Source organism: Manis javanica, chromosome X (genome assembly GCF_040802235.1).
Source record: "Manis javanica isolate MJ-LG chromosome X, MJ_LKY, whole genome shotgun sequence".
NCBI lineage: Eukaryota > Metazoa > Chordata > Mammalia > Pholidota > Manidae > Manis > Manis javanica.
Window position 1 is genome coordinate 15,574,470 of NC_133174.1, and position 25,319 is coordinate 15,599,788.

Below are 25,319 nucleotides of genomic sequence, written 5' to 3' on the forward strand. Positions count from 1 at the left end.
GGGACTTACAGCGTGGAGGCCAATTCAGAAGGCCCCATCATGCCGATCTGTTTTCTAGCTTGGTTGGGATTCAGATGAAGGTAGAGTTTGTCTTCCTTGTTATGGAAGACCCCAACATTACCGGGGATCCTTTTCTCTATTTACTCTTCAGGTCAGCACGAAGGGTCACTGCCTGTTCTCTGTAGCCCCTGGTTTCTTTGAACTTAGGAAGGGAGTTTGCCACACACCCTGGTTTCCCAGCAGAATCTGCTAGGGAAGCAGCAGTGGAGGCGGGGTGGGAGGGGGTGCAGAAGTTAGCTCTGCTCCCGGCAGCCCTTCGGCCCCTTGGCATCCTCTGCATGTGTGATTGCTTCCCCTCCTTGGAAGGAGAGGATTCTGGATGGAGAAGGACAGTGGGTCCAGCTCCTAAGCCCTCAGTGTTGGAAATCCAGTTTTGGAGGGACAGTTGCCCTCCACCACACACTGTGGTGTGAATAGCCAGGAATAGAAACTCTGCTGCTCTCACCTTATGGGAGGTGGGAGTGAAAACAGGGGTTGGTTGGGAAGTGGCTTTTTAAACCTATGTTTACAGTGTTGTGATGCCGTTTTCACAGGTGAGGGGGAAATTGTGAAGCCTGGAGCTCAGATTTGTTACCGTTCCAGGGATGCGATGTTTATCCTACTCTTTCTCCCTGTAGGGCATGGTATAAACTGGAGTGAAAAATAGCTGCCCTGTGTTCTTTTTTACACTTTGGAAGTCTTCCTGGCATAGTGCTGATTGTTTATTTTCCCTTCTTGAAGTAATCAATCAACCCTCAAACCCCTCTTGCAGTTCACCTTTGAGAAAGGAACTTTCTAATGCTGGACTTCCCAGGACTGAAGAACTTACACCTAAATGGGCCAATATAAGGAGAGTGTCTCCAGAACCAAATGAAGTAATGCTCTCCTTGAAGAATCTTGATGCTGAATTAAAATGAAACTATTGGGAATGAGAAAGTCAGAAAAGAAAGGACACAAGCCCTTTGTTTGACTCTGGTGGGGGGATGGGAATGGGCGAGGAGGGAATCCGGGCTGGTGATGTTTCCTGGGATCACAGGCAGCAAGAAGGACTGGCAATAATTGTCAGCTATTCCTCAGTAAACCTGGGGGGAGAAAAAGACTAATGAGGGCTGTTGGTTTAAAGTAATGGTCCTCAAAGTGTGTTCCCTTGACCGGCAGCATTGGCATTCTCTGGGAATTTTTTCGAAATGCAGATTTTTGGGGCCCCACCCAGACCTACTAAATCAGACACTGGGGGAGGGACCCAATAGTCAGTGCTTTAACAAGGCTTCTGATGATTCTGATGCATGCTCAAGTTTAGACTTAGGTTTAGACTTGATTTCACTGGTGTAGACAAGGGCATAGTGTGAAGTCAAACCTTGGGACCAGCCAACTTTATTCTGCCCTAACCTCACCGGACCTCCCATCTCTGGCTCCGTGCCTCAGGACTGTGTGTCTCTCATCACAAATAGGGTGACAGGGCGAAGGTGGGTAGGTGGCTCAGCACAGTCACTCCACCACTGCAAAAACACGTCTCAATGTAACCAAGGAAAGTCTTTCTTCTGGTTAAGAACAAGAGATTTGCCAAACTCCATGAGCGTGTTGCTGACTGTGGTTTAGCCACTAGGGGGCCTTGTTCTCACACAACTTGTGGAATTTTGCTGGGTACCTGATGGTTGAATGAGCAGGAGTCAGAGACCTGGGGTCAAATCCAAGCTCTAATGTTTACTAGCTGAGTTTCCTTGAAGAGGGTCTTAGTTTTTTCACCTACATGGATGGGGTGAATGATACATATACATGCCTCTTAGGGTTCGTAGGAAATTAATTGAAGTCATGTACAATACACCTGGCACAGAGCAGGGGCTTGATACATGAATGCTGTCACCACTGGGTTCTCAGATGTCTCAGGACTGCTCAGAAAGGACCACTCTTGGGGGTGTCTGACCATGCACGGCCTTTCCCTTGTCATGTTAAGATGGTACAAATAGGAGGCAGGAAGAAACATATGGTGATGGATTTTACTATAGGAACAAACCTGAAGGTAGATTTTAATGACTTTAAGCTCAGCACAGGCCTTACAATGAATCATCTGCTAAGATACAAATTATCTAAATAGGAAAGCTCTTCTTATGCGTTAAAATATATTGGCTGATTCATTGTAATGCTATGCTGTCAAAGAGTAATGTTAGAATTTAGTTTAAATTGTTTTGAAATTTAACCCTGATATGTGTAATCTGCATAAATTCACTTAGAAGTGAACATAATAAAAGAGTTACCTTCTATTAGACTTTTGTAGTGTCTGGAAGTTTTATAAGATTGATTTCATTATGGACAAAAAGGTCTTTTGTGTTAAAAAGGGGGATTTTTTTTTCTCATTCCTTTTTTTTCTTCTTTTTATTGAGGTGTGATTGATATACAATCTTATGAAGGTTTTACATTAGCAGCATTGTGGTTACTACATTCACCCATATTATCAAGTAAAAGAGGGGATATTTTTATGTTATTTGATAACCCATGACTTTGATGAGTTTTGCCCCATGACTTCGATGAGTTAGAGATTTGTAATGCCCCCCAAATAATCTCAGACCCTTTTTTTCATGCTGATGCCAACCAAAAATGATAATTTATAAGATGATCATAAAAATGAACAGAGAAAATAATTTTGACAGTTTCTCTCCCTGTATTTAGGTGGGAGTTTCCCAGAAGAATGAGAAAGATCAGCTCTGACTGTCTTTTCAGTGTGTCAGACAGACTCAGTGAATCGCACGCTTGACCAGCTGTGGGCTGAGGAACTGCAGAGTTGAGTGTCACACAATTCGTGTGAAAACATGAGGGCTACAGGATCCACAGACCATGGCTTAGTTACCTTGCATTTCATTTTTCAGTGAGAGTAACAATAGGCTTTGCAAGCTGCTTTAGAGTCTCTGGGTCTAACTGTGTAAGAGTTTAATACGCATACAGTGTGAGTTAGAAAAATGAAATTTCTCTGTACAGTAAATAAACTGAGGAGCCTGGAAACCAAACTGAAGTCTGTGGCCTGGAAAATCAACAAGGACTAAAAATAGTAAGATTAGAGGTGGCATTTGACCATGGACCATCTGAAGGTGGTTTTTAAGTACCACCAAAGGAGAAACTGTACCATGATATGAAGGGCTTAGGACATGTGTATTTCCAGAGAGAGAACATTCTGCTCATTATGTAGGTGTGGAAGGGCATACCTTCCCTTAAAATGTAGATGTGTCTTTCCAAAGTTTTTATTTTTCCTGTTCTTTTTTTCCCTAGAGTTAAGAGGACCTTCCCCCTGATTTCTAAGGGAGAAATACTGGCATAATCTACATGAAATTGGGAATTCACCTTGGTGATATTCACATGCAGGTTTTAGAATGCACTTGCTGTTTCTGTCTGGTGAACCTGGCAAACAGCTCCGGCATTTGATGTTCTGTTCACAGGGAATCAGGGGATTCCCTTTAGAACAGGCTCATGCAAGGACTGCAGGGTCCACAGAAAGAAGACAAAGGAGTGTTCTGAAAGGGTTCTTGTGCTCTCTAGCGCCTCACTCCAGTGCCAGCAGCTCAGCGCTGCTGTTCTTGGGAGATATTTGCTCACAGACCTCAAACTTCATGTCTGTGAATTTTTGAAAGCTGTATTAGTAGGGAAGGTCCTAAATATTGCAGGAACTTCACATGACTGGCCTGAGGTCCATGTGACTGTCATGAGCTCTTGAGTTACCAGGGGACCGCCAGGCTCCCAGGAGTCTTGTCTTTCTTCCTTCAGATTTCTGGCTTCCTATTCCAGAGCGCCCAATGAAGGCCCTGCCCCAGCAGGGGAAGTGAATCATGTGCGTAGGACTGGGAGTCCTAGCTCAGCTTCTGAGCTTATAGGAAGTCATATGCCAACTAAGTATTTCTTCCCCTAGTATAGAAAAGCAGGGAAGTAGAAATGGTTGATAAGCCGAGACCACTGATAAAATGAAACTTAGGTGTCTTAAAAGCCAGTGTTCATGAAAACACAATGTTGATGACAGAAGTCTTGGATTTCGCTGTGCGATACAGGGACTGGAATGTGAGAAAAGGAGATTATGGATGTCAGCCTAATTAGGCCATTGTTGATTATAAAAGGAAATAATAGAAGAAGTCAGTTCAACTTCCCATAGTTCCTTTTCAGTTGGATGAAAAACTCTCCCAGATGTCCCTTGCCAGGAACTCAGCTCAGGAAATATGTGTTGGTCACCAACCACACTGAACACTCGGCCCTGGGTGCTCAAAGGCGGGTGTGATCCAGCCCCCTTCCTCAAACAGTGTTCTGTCTAATGGAGACTAGCCATTAATGCCAATTTTATGCATCAGAATTACTTTTTGGTGTTAATATTTGAAGGCCCAATGAACAAAAATACCTTCTTTATTGAAATTCTCATGACTCAATCCCCTGTGAGGCCACTGTGTTACAAAGGCATGGCTACCATACACAATGTGGCCAGCAACAAATTCTACGTGGACTGGAGATCTAAATGTGAAACAATAAGGATTCTAGAAGAAAACATGGGAGAATATCTTCATGACCACAGGACAGGCAAAAATTTCTTGAATGGGACACAAAATATGCTAGCCATAGAAAAAGTGGGTAAACTGGACCACATTAAAATAAAGAATTTCAGTTCATCACATGATAGCATTAAAATGAAGTCTATGGAATGGGAGATTTTACAATACAAATATTCACAAAGGACTTGTGTGTACCATATGTAAAGAACTAATGCAAATCAATAACAAAGGTAGGTTACCCAACAGAAATATGAGAAATAAACTTGAGTAAGCACTTCACCACAGAGGACATTAGTTGTTTTGGTCAGAAGTAGTGACTGGAAGGGAGCATAAGGGGCTTCTGGGGTTCTGTTCATAATGTTGGTTGCATGGGTGTGTTTATTTTGTGAAAATCTTTCAAATTATGATCAGTATAGTTTTCTGTGTGTATATTATAATTTCACTGAAAGAGTTTATACAGAAAAGAAAATGCCTTGTCCAGGACAAGGAATATTTTCAGAGGTTAACACTGACTACAAACTATCCCTCATCATGAAGCACTGGCCTTTACTATGGAAGCTGAGGAAGTGTAGGATGGGACTAGGTGCAGTTTGTGAAATACTCCTACACAAGGAATGGCACTGTCTTGGGTTAGATAAGGTCTTTGGTTACCAATATCCTGAGAAGGGAGGAAGAACAGTGTATATGGAAGAAGCACTAGAAACAAGATTGATTACTTCGCAATTATGTGTATGGCTAACTCAGCCTATAATCCTGTTTCAGCCTCCATTGATTGAGCACTTGACCGTGTGTCTGGGCACTGTAATTCTGTGTGTTAAAATACTTGATCCTCACCACAGCCCTGGGGAGGTAGGCACTATCATTACCCAGATTTATGGATGAAGAAACTGAGGCTTTGGGAGATTAAACAACTTGTTCACTTCCCGCAAGAAAGTAGCAGCAAGCTGCAACCTGAACCCACGTCTGTGTGATTCAGAAGCCCACCCCCTTGACAGGTCTATTATATTGACTTAAATTTTTTTTTAATTTGAGCATTATGAGAAGAAAAAATACATAATATAAGCACTGTTCAAAGTTGATCAGAAGCACTTTGAAGCCAATTGTAAAGTCTGTGGTTTGTTGCATTACAGGTTTTTGTGAACTGGAGTTTTCCTTTTCTGTTGCAACACGCTCAGGAATACCGGGAATGGGGGGAGGGGTGCAGATCAGGAAATTCTCCAAGAAACAGCACAGATTATGATGGGAATGCCCTTGTATGGGTGACCCATGTGTGCTTCTTTGTGCTTTGGGGACATTTTAATAACCTGAGTAATTGCCTTTGATAGGCAGGCTTTGTTTTCTGCTCATTAATGACTCTCTGGGCTAGATTTTATTCCTGTTACTATGAATTCAAATACAGAGAAACATAACATGGATGCTGCCAGCTGATTGCCACATCCCTGTCTGCATACCAATGCTCTCCTGCTTGCATGGGTATGAAGAGAAGGAGAGGAAGAGAGGAAGGGTATGACAAGGAACCTGTGATGGCTGACTTTTGTTTTAAAAGCCAAATTCTGGTACAGGAACGGGAATTTTTACATGTGCAAACTTGATATTTGTGCATGGTTAGGGTTTGGGAACTGCCCTACTTAGCATATGCATGTGCTTTTTTCCCCTTGTTGGGATATGCAGAGAGCCTTGGGTGCACACCCCAATACATATTTAATACCTTGAGTTCTTTTGCGCCCGTGGCTTGGTTTGGGTCCTCAGGGCATTGATGTTTGCGGGCTATGGAGTGTTTATAGCACCAGAATAACACCATACCCCTAAATGAAATTGGGATTATTTACTTCTAAATGTGTCTCTCCAACTGTGGAAGCAATATGGTGGAGAGGCACATGATCTTATTTGAATAGAAATATATGTGCATGTGGTTTTCAAGCTTTCTGTTTATTAAAAAAAAAAGCAATCTCCTTTCTTTATCCTTGGATCTAGTTATCCCATTTTTATTGCTGTGATAATACCCAAGAAAGAAACCCCAAACAAGTCGAGATAATTGAAAACACCCACATACACCTCAATTTATTTTATTTGACTCTATCTAGTTATATGGACTTGTTTGGCATACAGGTGCTTATAAGAAACTGGATAGGAGCTCTGGGTTGCACTTTTTAAAAATGTAGAATGTCTAATTTAGTTTTCAGGGAATGAGTTATTATTTATTTCATGATTACTGTACATTGTGCCTTGAAGCGATTCAGAGTACAGTAGGAGCATCTGTTGTGTCAGCATTTGGAGGCTGCTAGGTTTCAGAAATAAACCCGAAATGCGTTGACAATGACACTTTGACATAGATCAATGCAGGCAGTGCGAGGCACCGCATGGACATTCTTTACCTTGGCTTCGAGTAGGTAAATGGATATTCTCGAGTACGTTCAAGGTATTGTTTTGGGGCGAGGAAAGTCTTATTGAGTCTTGACTCTCCTCCTCCTTTATTTAATGAAATAGTGACAGCTGTCATTTTCCAACTTCAAACAACAGCATCAGTGGTTTTATAAACAGAAAATCATTTTCCAGGTAGGCATATGTGTATGCTGGCAACCTCTTTATGCATTTCTACACAGGGCCTCATTTAAATGGTCAGGACTTTGCATGAGCAAGTGGGCAAATTTTTAGGCAATTTGGGCAGGCTTTCCAATCTCGCCTCTCCATTTCCTGTCTAAACAACTTCTTCCATGTGCACAGCATGTTTATGCAACATTGAATAAAACTTCTAATGGGAAATTTCTTCCAGGTGACCTCCTTGAGAACCTGGGCTGTGAAGAAATCTTAAGAAAACTGACCCTGATGGAATGGCCTCCTTTCAGAGTATTACTTGGTGCAGAAACAAGGAACAGAATTCAGTTATTTTTGGTTCTTGAATAAATGAATTCTGTTTCTTTTTGTGTAGGTGACAGAAGACATTAACCCCTGCAGAAGGTCCAGTCTCAGTTGGAAATTGAACTTCTAGTTTCTTTGAATTGGAGATCCTTGGAGAAGAGAATGTAAAGTTTTCTTTTTTATTTGAACCTCAAGCAACTTGGAACCGGTTCTGCCATCGGCATATTTTTTATAGATGTGACTTTTCCCGGGCTGTCTGTCTTTACGTTTATTTTCTGGAGGCCAGGCCTATAATTATCAAATGACCTCTAACTTGGCACCACATGTGGGTAGATACTAATGAATCCTTTCTTAACCTTCCTAGCACTTTTGGAGAAATCAGTCAGTAGAAGGCGGGACACCGAAGCCATACAGAAAGCCAAAATCCTTTATTCATCTTGCATGAATGAGAGTGAGTAATAAAGAAAATAAATAAAGTATTTATCCCCCTTATTCTTCAGAGTTCTATTAATGTTTAAAGATACTGTTTAAGGAAAAGAAAACTACTAAGGATTCTATTAATGTTTAGAGGTATTGCTTATGGGGCCAAGAGGAATGCAGATTCCTGAGCCAGCCAAGCACCTTCTGTTTCTCCAGCAGCCTAACAGGCATCTTTTCTTGGGTGCCTTCGGCCTGTCTCAGTATTTTGGGTCTGACTGGAGTTCAAAGAAACACTTACCATTTCATCTGGTCTGCTTTCTCAGGGCCACTGCAGGATGAAGCCAGAGTGTGATAACTTGTTTAGGATTTGGAATATTTTTGGTAAGCTAGAAGAGGGTAGTAAAAGATGATGAAAGAGTGTGCAGCATTAATTCACTTTTATTAGGGAGCAATTGGTTTTATCGAGCAGTTTCCTTTAGTTGGGGTTGTTCTTTATTCCTGCAGACAGTTATCAGCCTAACATCACTCCTTGGGCTGTAGTGAATCCATCATTTATAATTTATAGTAGGGAATATCCAACAGGTTCCCTCATTGGTCCCCCTGGCAAGAATACCAGGTTTAGGCAGTCACACTGAAGTGTGAGTCATAGGTAATTCTGTGTCTGGGGTTATGCTCAAACCAACCTTGTAACACCTGAAATGGTAGGTTGGGGCCTTACAGGAATTGTGTCTCGAGAGGATAAACTTGCATTCTAGTTGGGTGATCCAGTTTGCTATTCCAACTCTCCCTTCATGTTTGCTACCCTTTCAGGAGCGATTGAAAAAGCAGATGCCAAGCCATTGCTACACATCCTGAGGCACTCACCTTTCCGTTGGCCTGTCCTGCAATCTAATATTGGTCCTGAGGGGGTTTGGTCAGAGAGAAAGTTCAGCCTCCTGCACATGCTTGCAACATTTCGTGGCCAATACAGCAATTCTGTGTTCATCCGTTTGTATGTGTCCCCTGATGACAAGGCATCCAGTGAACACATCTTGAAGGTATAGTGAGGACTTGTTTGTTCTATTTGTGCAGCCCCCGGGTAGCCCTTTGGGGTGCCTTCCCAGGGAAAGAGACTCAGACCACCTTAGTGAAATAAGATAATTCTGTTAACCATTAGGAGCTGGAATATTTTCTTCCCTCCCAGATTTGCGCCGTGTCAGTCACAAACAAACCCGTTTTCTCAGCCTTCCAGGAGACCCATGAGTGAGTTTCAAGTGATCTTGGGCCTGGTCCTTGAATATCCACTGTGAGCATTTATGGGGCCCCTAAGTTCCAATGGGGAGAGAACTGCAAAGACTTTCTGAACTCTGCCCTTCCCCTCACCTCTTCGTTACCCTGACAAAGGAGGGAACATGTGCCATATTCCTTGTTCCCCTTTCCCTAACATCTTCTTGCCTATGTACCTAAAATTTCATTGTCAAGTTCAAGTCTGAATCTATTCTCCTTGATTTCAAAAGATAAAGCAAAATTTATTCTGCTCGAAGTACTTGGTAGTGTTTTTCTCGGGAGAATAAACATCTCTTCCGCAGGCCATGCGGACATACCCTGATACGGCAGCTTATTACATTGGTAAATCAAGAGCCTGTCAGAAAACACACGGTGAAAGACTCGTCAATGAAAGAGTTTGACAAGAATTCAAGTAACATTTCTCAAATTGTTTTGTGTTTTGATCCTGTTAACTTTCTTTTGCTTCCATAGTCACTTTGACTAATAATGAAAATTTTATTTAACCACTGATTTTTTTTCTCCCAATTCTGCCCTTTGTCAAACCAGAAAATATTAATGATATATTGATATTCCAATCATAGAAGTATAAAATCTTTAGAGTATGTTATATTATCCTCTCCTGATATAAGTTGACTGTTTTTTTATTATGGTATCATTAATATAGAATCACATGAGCAACATTATGATTACTAGATTCCCCCCATTATCAAGTCCCCCCCACATACCTCATTACAGTCACTGTCCATCAGCATAGTAAGATGCTATAGAATCACTCACTACTTGTCTTTTCTGTGCTATACTGCCTTTCCCGTGCACCCCCCTACATTATGTGTGCTAATCATAATGCCCCTTTTCCCCCTTATCTCTCCCTTCCCACCCATCCTCCCCAGTCCCTTTCTCTTTGGTAACTGTTAGTCCATTCTTGGGTTCTGTGAGTCTGCTGCTGTTTTGTTCCTTCAGTTTTTGCATTGTTCTTATACTCCACAGATGAATGAAATCATTTGATACTTGTCTTTCTCCGCCTGGTTTATTTCACTGAGCATAATACCCTCTAGCTCCATCCATGTTGTTGCAAATGGTAGGATTTGTTTTCTTCTTATGGATGAATAATATTCCATTGTCATAAATCAACTTTTTAAATACCACACCCTGAAGTTTATGTTTTGATTTATACCAAGGGGGTGGCAAATGTTTTCTGTAAAGGACCACATAGTAAATATTTAAAACTGTATGGACCATATGGCCTCTGTCTCAACTCTTCAGCTTTGCCATTGTAGCTGGGAAAGCTGCTGTAGACAATATGTGCATGAATGGGTGTGGCTTTGTGGTGGGCTGGCCAGCAGACTGTAGTTTGCCCATATCTAGTTTAGACAATGGGAGTCTCAATAAAAAAATCTTTAGTCACTGAAAGAATTCCCACCCACTCAGGAAGAAATTCTTAGTTCCAGAGACAGCTTTATTTCCGTGTTGGGTAAAGGAACAGCATGGCACTGAGCATATCCCTACGCTGTCAGGGTAAGACATGCTACTCGAGGCACAATGATGGTGGTTGTCCAAATGATCTCGGTCCCATGCTGATGGATGACTCACTTTAAAAACAAAACAGCTTTTACAACAAGCATCCTTTATTTTTGAAGGTTGTAGCTCCCCTTTTTCTATATTATTTATTTATATTGATATACAATATTATAGTGGTTTCAGGGGTACAACATAGTGATTCAATAGCTATATACATAACTATATGCTCACCACAGAAGTGTAGTTACCCCGTTATCATACCAAGAGATTACAATATTACTGGTTATATTCTCTATTCCATACCAATTTCTGGACCTAGTCTGAGAATTGGATTTCTTTTTCTAAATATTTTATTATGGAAAATAATACACACAAAAGTAAAAAGAATAGTACAACAAACTCCCATGTGCTCATCAACCCAGCTTCAGCAACCAGCAACTTTGGGCTGTTCTTGTTTTATCTAAACCCTTCCCTTTTAGAGGGAGGCTGGAGCATTTTATAACAAATGCAAAATATAATATTGCACTGGTAGTTACTTCAGTATTCAGCTAATGGAAAGGGCTATTATTACAATCAAAAAGGCAATCATTATTCCATAATTAAGATCTAATACCCTGTTAGTTATCGACATTCATGATTGTTTTAAACATGTCCTTTTAAAAAATTAAACAGTTGGTCTTTGATTTGGGTTCCAAATAGGAATCACATGTGTAGTTGGTTGATATGTTTATTGTAATCTACAATATTCTGAATTTGATTGACTTCAGGGTAATCTAATAGCTGATAAGGGAAAATTCTTGTTTATAGGAGAACCAGAGCTTTAAAAATGCAGGATAAATGATAGAATTAAAAAAGTTACCATTTACAGAAATCCCTAATGAAATAAAGGGTCAAGACAACAATCATTGTGAGCTGTTAAGACCATTAGGTGAATGGTTGAGGGGGAAATTAATGAACGACCAAACTTACATCAAATGAACAGAGATATCAGTGGTAGTATTGCTAAAATTGGGGCAGCCAGGTTTTTTTTTTATTAAAGTATCATTGATAGACAGTGGTTCAACATTTACCCATATTATCAAGTCCCCACCCCATCCAGTGCGCTCACTGTCCATCAACACAGTAAGATGTTACAGAATCATTAACTGTATTCTCTGTGCTGTACTACTGTGTCCATGACCAACGTATATTGTAATTGCGAATTATTGTGCTCCTTTGTCCCCTTGCCCCTCCCCATCCCCCTCCCTAACTCCTCCCCATTGGTAACCACTTGTGCCTTTTTGGAGTCTATGAGTCTGTTGCTGTTTTGTTCCCTCTGTTTTGCTTTGTTCTTATCCTCCACAAATAAGTGAAATCATTTGGTATTCATCTTTCTCTGCCTAGTTTATTTCACTGAGTGTAATACCCTGTAGCTCCATCCATGTTGTTGCAAATGGGAGGATTTCTTTTCTTCTTATGGATAGCCAAATTTTGTGTGCTTCTTACTCGGCAGTAGAAAGTATACACCATCACCAGTGATATCTTACCAAAAGAAAAAAAAAAAAACATGGATCTAATCAAGCCTCTAGTTTTAATACCGGCTTACAGGAAACATGGGGAGTACAGGAATATGGTACCAATTTTTAACAGCTTGCCTTGTACACTTTGAATATTCAGTTACATTGATCCCAGAAACACTGAACCATCAATAATAAAGAGCTCTCCTAATGTAAGGTGGCATTCATTCACATACTACTGCTGTCCTCTGCCAAGATGGCAGCTGGTTCCAAACTGGTGTGTTTGAGCATGGCTTAGCATTTGGGTGTGGGGCATGTTTACTTTAGTTATGTCCCTGTTTGTGCCATTTTCTATAAGTGAATATTCACATGCCTGAATTAACAAAGTAGAACTACAATCTGCCTAATTGTGACACAGTTATAAGAAGCTCAAGCATATGTTTGCATAGGGTAGAAGAGGCTTTCTTCTGAGATTTGCATAAAACCCAAAGAACCTGACAACAAAAGTTAGTGTATGGCTGCCAACATTATAGATTTGTGAGTGTTGCTTTAACTAGAAATAGTTAAAACTCTAAAAACATCTAACTGACTATTTGGAGCACCTGAAGCACCTTTTAGGTTTTGTGGAACATAGTTTGAAAATCACTGATGTAGTAGAAAAAAAGTAGATTCTGATGTTAGATTGAGGTTTGCACTTTGGTGTTGTGACTTACTCACTGAATGTCCTTGTGCAAATTGCTTCACCTCTCTGAGTCTAATTTTCCCCATGTGTAATGAAGGGCGAATTAGAATTTACCTTTCACTGTCACTGTGAGGTTTAAATGAGATGAATTTGGTGGTAGTTTACAGGATAGATACTGGTACACAGTAGCACGTGACAAAACATGCCCTTCTCTTAAAGCATGACCAGGCAACTGGGCAGAACCATTTGGAGACTGTTTCTCTTCAATTTTGGTACCAACAATGCCCTCAGATCTCAAATTCAGATGTGTGAGAAATAGCATTTTCTTTAGTCAATTTCATCTCTGACTCTGAGCTCCCACCCCATTTAGTGGGAAACTGAACCAGAGCAGGCATTCCCTACCTCCTGTTGGCCCCATTTCTTCACCTTATCCTAATATATTGGGAGACCTTCAGTCATCAATTAACTGTTTCTGAAAAGAAACCCACTATCCCAGCCCATGTGGCCCCTCCAAGTGTACTGTGCTGCTGTTGGAGCCCTGGGCCTCCCACTCCATCTCAGATCCTGCTACTTTCTAGGGGCATTGGTTGGTTCTGCTGCTTCTGAGAAAAGTTGACTTAACTTTGGCTGTCTGGGAGATCCTCTTTCCGCTCTGGAAGAACCCTCTCTTTACCCTAAAGTCTCCTTCCTCAATGTACTTAGATATCCTTTTCTATTTTGTTCTATTTTTCTCAGTGTTCTTAGCTTTTGTGATCCTACAAGCCCTTGGGGATAAGAAAAAGGACTCTTTCTGGGAAGGCACAGTGCTGTGGGTGTACTGTTGGGTGACCAGGGTGGTGCCTATGGGTGAAGAAAAAAGGCACCTTTCCAATAGACAGATGTATTCCTGTGCCCAGGACATGCAGTTTGGCCAGAAGGGGTTTGCTCAAAGCCACACAGTGGTCCTCTGCAGGGTTCCTCTGTGCTGAAATGGCATAGGATTTGCCCCAGGCTTAAGTGGGAAAAAGGAAATATATAAGTATGCGGGAAACAACAAAAGTTAATGCCCCAAAGCTTATCTTGCTGTCTGTGTTTGTGTTTGATGTAAGAAAATAGCAAGAATGAAGATTTAAGGGACAATAAAAGACTTGAATATATGTGACCCTGACAGAGTGTTTGAGAGGCCACAGTTTTCTCTGTATGTGTTCCTGAAACAGTGATTTAAAGTCATCATCATTCAGTGGCATGCATTTCTCTGACTCTTAGCAAAATCTGGAAGGATGACAAGGAGAGACTCTCTTGGAAATGAAGTTTTTCTGATTTCTTTGTCTTCCATTTTCCTACATCATAATTTCAAATATTTGAGTCAGATGTTTCTTTTTCTATGACTACTTTGTTTCCTGACCTGAGGTTTATTGCAGTTGGAGAAAAAAAATGGATATTTCAGTTCAAGGTATTAGATTTCCTAAACACACATTTTATTTTCTACTTGCAATATTTGGATCACTTGTAAATGCAAGGATTAAAAAACCTCAAATAACACTGTGTTCTAATGTTGGCCTCTTGAGTAAGTCTTTTGCTTCAAGAGTTTGTATGCTTCTAAGAGATTTAGTTGACTGACCTTATTCAATCTGTTTGGTACATTTAAAGTGTTCCCTAGAAACCATAACAATCTGAAAGTTTGAAAACTTCTGGTAACTTCACTTGAATGATCTAAACTTTTACAATAAGTGGGTTTAATTTCAGTGCATCAGAGGGAAGCTTTGGCTTTCTTGATCTTGTCTACATAGTTTCCTTTTCTGTGAGACTGAAGTTCAAAAGATTCTCCAAGTGGTCCAAAACTAATTGAAAGCCAAAACATTTTAATCATAATATTGTGTTTTGTGATCCTGGCTTACTTAATTTTTGGAAGAAATGGTGGCAGATTGGGAATTGCAGTAGGATGAAGCCAGGCTGGCTTGCGACTTGGGTGTTTTGGGCCAATTAGAGAAGAAAATGGAACACAGTAATTTGAGAATTTTAGCAGTATACATAAATAAGATAGATGTTATGAAAACATCTTTTTCCCCTTGAAACAAAAACAATATTTTTCCTTGAATTTTTCATAACATCACTGACTCTTAACTTGGCCTTTGTAGAACTCATTGCATATGAAGGGGATTTTCATAGAATAGTGGGATCCTATGGAGATTTTTATGTATGGATAAAGAAAATATTTGAGATCATAGTAAGGTGAAGAAGAAACTACAGGATATTGATCAAAACAATGTAAAGTCATATATAACGATATGGGCATGTGGGATCCAACTTTTATTAAGATGCTACTAATTTTTGATTTGTTATTTGACTTTTTATGTCTGAATCACATTTAAATTAGAAAATCTGTTGTTGGGATCCATTTTAGTCTTTAGATAGTTGCTGATACTCAAGAAAGAGAAGCCATAGAGTTAGAGAAGATTCTGGCACTTAACAAGTTACTTATTTTTCAATTTGCATGTACTTAAATTCACTTTTTTTGTGATGTATATGTCTATAGGTTGTGACTAATGCAGAGTCATGTAATCACCACCATATTGAAGAAACAGAATAGTTCTATCACCCCCAACAATTATCTCATGTTACCTCTTTGTAGTCAACTACTTTCCTATCTCTGTCCTTGTAGTTTTGCCTTTTCCAGAATGGGATTAAAATTGTTGTTGCATGTATTAGCAGTTTATTCATTTTTGTCTCTGAGTAGTATCCCATTGTGTACCACAATTTGTTTATCAGTTCACCAGTTCAAGAATGTTTGGGTTGTTTCCAGTTTTTGGTGATTGTGAATAAAGTTACATGCAGGTTTTTGTGTGCATAAGTTTTCATTACTCTTGGGTAAATACCTAGGAGTGGGGTTGTGGGATTGCTAGGTCATATGTAAGTGTGTGGTTAACTTTCTAAGAAACTGTCAAACTGGTTTCCAAAGTGGCATTCCCATCAACAATGTTTGAGTGATCCCGTTTTTTCACATCCTTACCAGCACTTGTGTTATCATTTGTTGTTGTTTTATGGTGGGTTTCATTTACATTTTCCAAATAACTAGTGATGTTGAGCATCTTTTCATGCATGTTTTTTCCATTTATGTGTGTTTGCTCTAGCGTTTGTTCAGATCTTTTGCCCACTTTTAGATTGTGTTGTTTTTTTATTTTTGAGTTTTAAGGGTTGTTTATATATTCTGGATACAAGTCCTTTGTCTATGTGATTTTCAGATATTTTCTCCCTGTCTGTGGCTTGACTGTTCATTCTTTTAATAGTGTCTTTCATAGACAAACTTTTTTTGTATTAAGGTATCATTGATATATAATCTTATGAAGGTTTCATATGAGCAACATTTTGGTTACTACATTCACCCATATTACTGAGTCCCCCCTTCATACCCCATTGCAGTCACTGTCTATCAGTGTAGTAAGATGCCACAGAGTCACTACTTGCTTTGTCTGTGCTACACTGTCTTCCCCAAGAACCCCCCACTGCATGTGTACCAATCATAATACCCCTCAATCCCCTTATCCTTCCCTTTCCACCCACCCCTCCCCCTTTGGTAACCGCTAGTCCCTTCTTGGAGTCTGTGAGTCTGCTGCTGTTTTGTTCCTTCAGTTTTGCTTTGTTCTTATACTTCACAAATGAGTGAAATCATTTGGTACTTGTCTTTTGCCGCCTGGCTTATTTCACTGAGCATAATATCCTCCAGCTCCATCCATGTTGCTGCAAATGGTAGGATTTCTTTCTTTCTTATGGCTGAATAATATTCCATTGTGTATATGCACCACACCTTCTTTATCCGTTCATCTACTGATGGGCACTTAGGTTGCTTCCGTATCTTGGCTATTGTAAATAGTGCTGCAATAAACATAGGGGTGCATATGTCTTTCTGAATCAGGGATCTTGTTTCACAGAGCAAAAGTTTTTAATGTGGTCTGTGATATAGTGATTTATAAGAAATATATATTTGGTCATTCAGATGACCAAAATATACTTCTCAGATGTATTTGGTCTTCGTCCACAGTTCCTGAAAATGTTTCAGAGCCATAAAGGTGAAATGGGTGTCTTGGATCCCCACCCTAGCGCAGGGGCTGATTTCCAGGGAGACCAACCACGTGATTAGACCGTGGGAACTTCCATCTCCTGCCCCCCTACCCTTGCTAGGGGAGACCACAGAGGGACTGGAGGTTGCATCAGCCCATGGCCAATGTCTTAGTCAATCATGACTATGCATTGAACCCTCACAAAAAACCATGAGAAGAGCATTTGCTCCTTTCTGCTCCCTCTTTCCCCTGAGAGGATGTCCAAGAGAGACAGCTTCCAGGTGTCATCCTGCCAGGCCCCAAACTCCATGAGGATAGAGGCTCCTTTATTTGAGAACTTGACCTATGTATCTATTCATCTGGCTATTAACTTGCTTCCTTTATTAAACTGGTAAATGTAAGTGTTTAACTGAGTTCTGTGAACCGCTCTAGCAAATTAATCGAACCTAAGGGGAATGTGTTTGGAACCTCCAATCTGTAGCCTGTCAGAGGCACAGGTAACAGCCTAGGGCTTGCAACTGGCATTTGGTGGGCAGGGGTTGGGGAGCAGTCTTGCAGGACTAAGCCCTTAACCTGGGCAATCTGGTATTGTCTCTAGGCAGATAGTGACACAGTTGAGTTAAATTCTCGGACATCAGGGAATTGTATGGTGTTGTGTGTGGGAAAACCCTCTCCCTCACACACTCACATTGGAATTTGGTCTGGCAACCCAAATGGATGATGGAAGCTCAATTTATTTTTTCTTTTATGCATTGTGATTTTGGTGTCATGTCTAAGAACTCTGTCTAACTCAAGATCACAGAGGTTTTCCCCTATGTTTTCTTCTGGAAGTTTTATAGTTTAAGGTTTTACATTTAGGTCAGTGATCCATGTTGAGTTAATTTTTGTAAAATGTGTGAAGTATGGGTCGAAGTTCATTTTTTCTGCAAATGGATGTCCAGTTGTTCTAGCACATTCTTTGAAAAGACTGTCTTCGTCCCTTTGAGTGTATTTAAGGTACTGAAAGTTTTAATTCAAGAAATTGTGCTATACTTTTGCATAATAATAATTCTAATTATTTAGTTGTCTGGTTATTATTTGTATTTTATCACCTATCCTAAACTTTCCAGAGGGGGTTCTAAAATTTGCAAAGATTTCAGAAAACAAAATTATCGTTTGATTCCTTTAAAAAGAAAAGTCAATGCAATACAGTAATTGAGGGGTAGGGAGGTGGAAAACCTGATTAATCAACTCCATGCAATTGGCATTCTGCAAAATCCTGTGGTGAGAAGAATACTGGATCTGATGGCAGGAGACAATGATTCTCCTCTGAGCTCTGCCGAACCGTGTTACCTTGGGAGAGTCCTGTCACTTCTCTGGCTCTTGTTTCTCCACCCATCAAATAAGGGAGAAAATCAGATAATCTCTAAAACCTATTGCAACTCACATAACTTGGATGCTTTTCAGTATTGATAGAACTTCAGAAGGGTTGGAAACCATTAGTCAGAGAAGCAGGGTAGGTCTTTGATACTTTATAATATCTGTTGTTGCCTAAGTGCCTATTGCCTGTAGCTCTGAGTGCAGTGAATTGTTTTTGTAGTAGTGACACAAGCTCAAAATATGGCTGGGATACAGATTTTATGGCTCTTCTTATCATGGTTCATAACAATATGCAGTGCAAGCAGAATGCTCTCTGTCTTTGCTTCAACAGCTGGATCAAGCAACGCTCTCCCTAGCCGTGAGGGAAGACTACCTTGATAACAGCACAGAAGCCAAGTCTGTAAGTGTTACTCATATTCAACTCTATGCCTTGTCAGGCTGCTGCTGGGTTCATAAATTGTTCTAAAATCCCTGACTCTTTACTGAAAATGAGCAGCGTGGCTATTTGATGACCATATTCCCGATGCAGGAAGGCCTTTTATTGAGGCCGATAAATGGTACACTCCCTGTCTTCTGTAAGTCTGGGCATCAAGGCTGTACAAGTCTCTGGGCTCAGTGCTGTCATGATCGAGCTGGGGAGACAGCACACCCGAATGAAGTAACCAAGGAATAAGCCTGCAGCTGTTCCTCAGAAGGGCAGAAAAGCTCACTATACATTGTAGAAGTAAAGTGTGGGGAGTGATACCCAGTTGACCATGGGGTCCCAAATTGTATGGCTTAAGAATCACCTGGGAAGTCTATTGAATGTCTATTCTTGGGCCAGGGCCTTCAAGAGTCAAACTTTGTAGATCTGAAGTGGGCCCGAGGACTCTGTTTTCTTAACAGGTGCTTCAGTTTAATGTAAGGGTAATGAGAACCTGATGGTATCACTCAGGTTAAACTTATTGGGGTCAGCTTGGAAACTTAGTAGTTTCCTGGAGATTGGATTAGAGCTGGGTCAGCCCTGCCATTTTCAATTCATTTTGGAAACTCTGTTGAATTTCCAAAGGAGCCCGACCCAGGGAGCCCTCCACCAGGGAGCTCTGGCCCAGCCTGAGATGCAGGAACTTGGACTGGGAAGTGCTTGCTCACAATGGAAGTCCCTGCTCATTTCCTAATACTGAAGCCTGTATCTAGAAGGTTCTGGAGGACAAGAAGCCAGCCAAGATCCTAGACAATTTTTTGGCAGAGGATCCTCACCAAAGAAGGGTGGCAAGCTTTCCTTCTTGAAAGTGGACAGAATGAACTTTCAGCAATTTGGGGGCACCTCTGTTTCTGCTGGGGTCACCACCCTATCAGCAACCAGGCTCGAAATCTTCTCCTGCCGCCTTTAACCAGCCATCAAGTCCTGTGGAGTCTACCTGCAAAATCTCTCCTACCTATCCTTGCCTTCTGTCCTTACCACTGTAGGTCACATCCTTGTTCATCTCAACTCGACTAAAGCAAGTTGCCTTTTAACTGTTCCCTCCTGCCCTCCAGTTCATTGCCTCCTTAGCCCCACTCAGTAAGTTCTCTTCTCAAAGCACAGCTCCCAGCATGCTTTTGCTCACAAGTGAGGCCCTAAATCCCTTTGAGGGAGTTCAAGGCCTCTTCATGACCTCATCTCAAACCACCTTTGCCATCTCATCGACTTCCTTCTTCCTGCAGCAAAGGCAGCTCACATAGCTTACAGCAGGACCCCTCCCTGCTCCCGAACCCATCTCCTTCCAAAGCTGTGTCCCCAGTTCCTTCAGGCTAGAGCTCTTCTCTAGCTGAATTTCTAAGCATGTAGCAGCTTTGTTAAGGAACTTATTTTGGTCTCTAATACTACAGTTAGTAATTACATGTCTATCTCCCTCACTGGACAACACACCAGGAACCAGACCCAAGCATTATTTAATTTTTTATGTATACCCTCCATAAGCACAGAATGCCTAGCAAGATATCTTGTACATGTATTGATTGAATGCAGTTGACCCTTGAACAATGTGGAGGTTAGGGACACTGACCCCCTGTACAGTTGAAAATCCACATATGACTTTTGACTCCCCCAAAACTTACCTATTAATAGCCTATTGTTGACTAGAAGCTTATTAATAACATAAAGTTGATCAACACATATTTTAGCACATATTTTGTATGTTATATGTATTATATACTACATTACAATAAAGTAAGCTAGAGGAAAGGAAATGTTTTTTCCAAATTGTTGAAAATAAGCAAAAAATTTTCTGATATGTTTATTGAAAAAAATCCATGTGTGAATATGAACCCATGCAGTTCAAACTGTGTTGTTCATGGGCCAACTGGACATAGTCTGTGGACTGAACTGGGAATGGCAAAACATTGTTTCTAATTAAGACTATTTGCAAAGCTTGTTTACTGATACAACAAATATTATTAAGGGCCTGCTATATGCCAAGCACTGTATAGGCCTCAAGGTCATAAAGGTAATGAGAATAGCTTACAGAATCAAGGTGTATGTTAGGAGATCTTATTCCTATAGCATAATTATGAGATAAATTTAATACCTGGTGTATTGTGTTCTCATATCTGAAAGGAGAGGTGACCACTCCCACCACCAGTGAAATTCCTCAGTTGCCATGAAGGAAGTTCCCCGCTCCAATGTCATACAAATAGGTTGGAAATGGGTTTATGATCATGCAGGGAGGAAATTCTGTATTGGCTATTTCCTGGGTTTCTCTTATTCATTCCTCTCTTCTCCCCCTTGTTTTTACACTGGGCTGTAGTTTGTTAAAACTACACAGAACTGAAAAGACACAGGGCTGCAATTGCTGGTCTTTTATTGCTTAGTGTGAAGGTGGGTAAACTGAGCTGGAAGAGAATAAGTCACAGTTCCTACTAGTCTTTATGGATCATGCCTCTTGCTTTTAACAACAGTTGTTTCCTGTTATTTTACTAAAGCCTTACTCTTCTGGAAAGAGGAGTCTGACCTTTAAGTTTCTATTCTGGGCTCATCTGGAGGTGTTTCATCTCTCCATATCTCTGGTTGCCAGAAAACTAGTGATCTTGATCCTCGGTGGCTGGGCATCTCTGTCTCTCATGGAAACGGTACCCGAGTAGCCATCACTCTTCGCTCTCCCAGAGTGGCAGGTGGGTGGTTAGTACTGCACAGTGCCTACACTATGAGTGCAGAATGAAAAGGAAGGGCATTTATTTCCACCTGCTGTTTCTGTTTTTTTTTTTCATGTCCCTAAAACGTACTTCCTAATAGGCTGTTGTCATAGTCACTTGCTTCTTTATCTCTTACAGTATCGGGATGCCCTTTACAAGTTCATGGTGGATACTGCCGTGCTTTTGGGAGCTAACAGGTCCCGAGCAGAGCATGACATGAAGTCGGTGCTTAGATTGGAAATTAAGATAGCTGAGGTAAGGCGTAATCTAAAATCTCTTTCATTTCTTTTCCTTATTTCAAAGGCAGTATACCCTGAGTGCAATATATACAGTATATATAAAATAGTGTTCTGTGGCATTGTCCTCTGGGTTCCAGGTAGAACTAACAGCATCTCCTCTGGAAAGTAACAGGAAGAACCATGGCAGAAAGAAGAGCTCTTCATTCTTTCTGCCTCCCTGCTTGAAGCCCAATCCACGTCCATATGATGTTCAGCTGTGGTCAAAGACTAGCAGCAGGGAGGCCTTCTGACTGTATTTTCTTGGAGCAACTCCTATGTTGCCTTCATAGAAGAGTCGATATTTAATAAATTCGTACTGATTTGATTTGAGTGGAAGGTAATATTTAACCTGTTCTAGTCTTTACACCATTCCCACTCAGGGTCAGTCTGACCTAACATTGGGGTTTGGGGAAGTCTGCCTACCCATACTGGATACATAATTGGATATAGAAAGTATATAGGGCATGCTGGTAAGCATTTCTTAGCAGCTTTTCTGGTGCTGTTTTGTACCTTAACCCTGCTTTTCATTCTTTTCTTGCCTTACTTTAATGAATGTCATCGTGTCTATACGCTATGTTCGAAGTCACCTTAAATTCTTTCAACCTAGCCAAGCACAAAATGCAGTCACGGAAGTGTGCGTTCAACTAATCCCAGCTAGAGAGATGTGCGCACAAGGGGAGGTCTTGTTGGCCTGGCCCTTGTGGTTGGAGACAAGATGTAAGAACTAACTTGAGGGAGGATAATGAGAAATTCTAAATGGTTAGCTTTTATTCTAGGAGAACTAAAGGATAAAATCCTTATAAGTTCCCACGACCAGAGGGAATAAATATAGTGAAGTCTACTTATGGGGATACTGTATGGCAAAAAAGAAAATGACACTTCTGTCAAGAAGCTCTTGCATATGGGTTGGTAATCTTTTATAAAAGAAGCTGGTAAAAATCCTGAAGTGTATGTGAATTCAAGCATTGCTGGGTTTTGTGTTTGGTGAGCTGGTGGTGGGGTGTTGAGGTATGGAGTAGGGGTGATGGATAACGATCAAGAGGAATTAGTCTCTCTCAGCTGTGGTGATGTACGCGCATACCTCTCTCCAAACTCCTACTTGTGCAAAAAGTTCACTCCTGCATGTCACCTTTGAAGCCTGTGGAAGACTGCTGCAGATGGTCTGTAGTCGAAGACTGGGCCTCTGAGCCATGTCTACAGGCCATCTGGATCCCCTTCCCAGGCAAATAGGAGACCCAGAGCTCTAATTTGGACTGAAGCTCTGATACATCAGGGAAGGCCTTGCCCTGAGCCAGGGATTTGAACCAAAAAAGGAACTAAAAACAGCTGGGCTGAGGCAAGACTGGGGATTGTCAAGAGGCTAAATGAAGTGACAAATCTGTGGGGTGGGGGGGAGGTAGCAGGCAGAGAGCTGAAAACAGCTCTGAGGCCAAAGGGCTCCAACCAGGGGCTGCAAGCCTAGTGAAGGGAGGAGGAGTGTGGATGCTGTCTGATGCAATGATTCAAATAGCGCCAGGAAGCTGTTTGTAAAATACATGAAGTCTCTCTTGTGGAGAGCAAAGAGGTGGAAGCTGAGGGCACTGAAGCATTTAGAAAAGAGGGATCTGCCACTTGGCCCTCTGTGATTTTGTCTTGAAAAAAATCCACACCGTGTGGGTTTTTGGCTAGGCAGTAATGCTCACCTACATCTCTCACATGGTCCTAGGGAAACTTATGAAACCGGAGAGATGGGGCAACTTAGTCAAGCACAAAAAAGTCCTTGTAAATGCAGCCACAGAAGTGTGCATTTAACCAATCCCAGCTAGAGAGACGTGTGCACAAGGGGAGTGGCCCTTGTGCTTGGAGCCTCATGGAGTTTATTTGGAAAGGCTTGACAGAGAAAATGAATCTCAGGCAAAGTCTTAAATCAACCATTGGGGTGGTGGTGGTGGATGAGGGTGCAAGGGTAGGAGAATCCTGTGCGAGGTGGGAGGCAGAAGGTGGCAAGTTTAATGCAAGGGAATCGGATGATGGAGGTCCTTAAGACAAAATCATGATGCGGTTCAGGGGCGGGGAACTATTGCCTGTCCAGGGAAGTGATTAAGATGGCCCTCGAGGAGAATGATCACTGCTGCATCTTGTAGATGAGAGTATGCATGGCAGATGTTAGAAGCTTAGATTTGGCCTCAGCAAATGGCCAAGAGGATGAGTGTTGGGAATGGAAAGAGTGTGAAGAGGCAGGGCTGGAGATGCACACCTGGAAGTGTGTGTCTGGGTGAACCCCGTAGTGGGGCCGGGGAATGTCAAGGCCAGAGAAACCACAGGGAAAAGGAGAAGGGAGGGAATGAGCTGTTGACAGAATGCTCACAGGTGGCAGTAGTGTCCGGATAGTCCAGTGCTTTTCAGTGAAAATGTGCCCCTAGGGATGAAGGGATGGTGTGTGGTCCATGAGCTATTACGGTCCAGTGAAGGTGGGAAGTTTGTCTCAATTGCCCACCCTTAGGTTGGCTGTCAAACCTGAGCCAGTAATAGATTTTGTCCATCCACACCGTAGGTGAGGAAGGGATTCGGGTAGTTATTTTGTATCAAGGACAATGTTTCACACTGGACAAGACTGGAAAGTTTCTTTTTATTTTCTTAATCTTGCCTAAAGTGATGCCTTTTTAATTTCTCCCTCCCAAGTTTGGCAGCACACCAAAATTTTGAAAAAGTTTGTAATACTATGCAGATGTTTTGGCACATGTAGAAAGTAGTCATGCAGTAAGAAATGGTTCATTTGAGAAAATAACCAAAGTCTCTTTCCAACAGATAATGATTCCACATGAAAACCGAACGAGTGAGGCTATGTACAACAAAATGAATATTTCCCAGCTGAGTGCTATGATTCCACAGGTTGGTGAAAATAGCCCAGGACATTTTATCTTAACTGATCATTTTGCAATATACATACATTGTATTTCATCTGTATGTATATTTTTGCTTTATAAAACCTACTATCAGTCTTTTTGGTTACCATCATTTTTGTCAATCATCACATGAAATATCCCTTGTCTGGGCAGTGGGATGCTTTCTGCCATAGGTAACAGAAAACCTTGCCAATAGTAGCTTAAAAACTTAAAGCTCATTTTTCTTACATGACAAATGTCTGGACATAGGTGGCTGTTGGTGTTGGCTTAGCTGTTTAAAAATTTTGTCAGAGACCCAAGTTTGTCTTTCCACTCCACTCTTCTTACATGTTTAATAACTTAAAAGTTCCAAGGTTGCTACCACCGCTCCATATGTCCCATCTGCCATCAGGAAGCTGTGGGAAGAAGGGGGGAAGGCCTTTGTCTAATGCTTTTACCCAGAAAAACCAAAGGCTTTCCAGAATATTCCCAGATGTTTTTCCTTTGTTAATTATTTAGTAGGATTGGGTCACGTGGCCATCCCTACCTACAAGGGAGGCTGGACAAGTGAGTAACTGGCTTTCAATTTCAATAGTGGAGGCAGGCAAGGGAGGAAAAGAAAGGTTGGAAATGCCTTTGGGGGCAGCCAATTAAAAAAGGCCAACCTAGTGATGCTCCAAAGAGGGGACACATGTCACCTTTGTTGCTGTTGTCTGTGTAAGGAAGGCTGAGCCAGGGAAAGACCAGTAATGTACTGGGGTGTGTGTGTATGTGTGTAGGTGTGGGCAGGCATGAGTGTGAAGGCATGCAGAGCAAGGGAGGGAGCGG

General features: G+C 41.3%; 1 protein-coding gene across 1 annotated transcript in view; it reads left to right on the forward strand.

Annotated features, from left to right (window-relative positions):
* PHEX (phosphate regulating endopeptidase X-linked) overlaps window positions 1–25,319 on the forward strand; it is a 184,883-nt gene that overhangs the window by 36,702 nt on the left and 122,862 nt on the right. Inside the window, exons 4-8 of the mRNA XM_037020426.2 lie at window positions 7,783–7,869; window positions 8,649–8,875; window positions 18,528–18,596; window positions 21,488–21,604; window positions 24,415–24,498. Coding sequence (XP_036876321.2) covers window positions 7,783–7,869; window positions 8,649–8,875; window positions 18,528–18,596; window positions 21,488–21,604; window positions 24,415–24,498 — 584 coding nt within the window. The remainder of the gene's footprint in view (window positions 1–7,782; window positions 7,870–8,648; window positions 8,876–18,527; window positions 18,597–21,487; window positions 21,605–24,414; window positions 24,499–25,319) is intronic.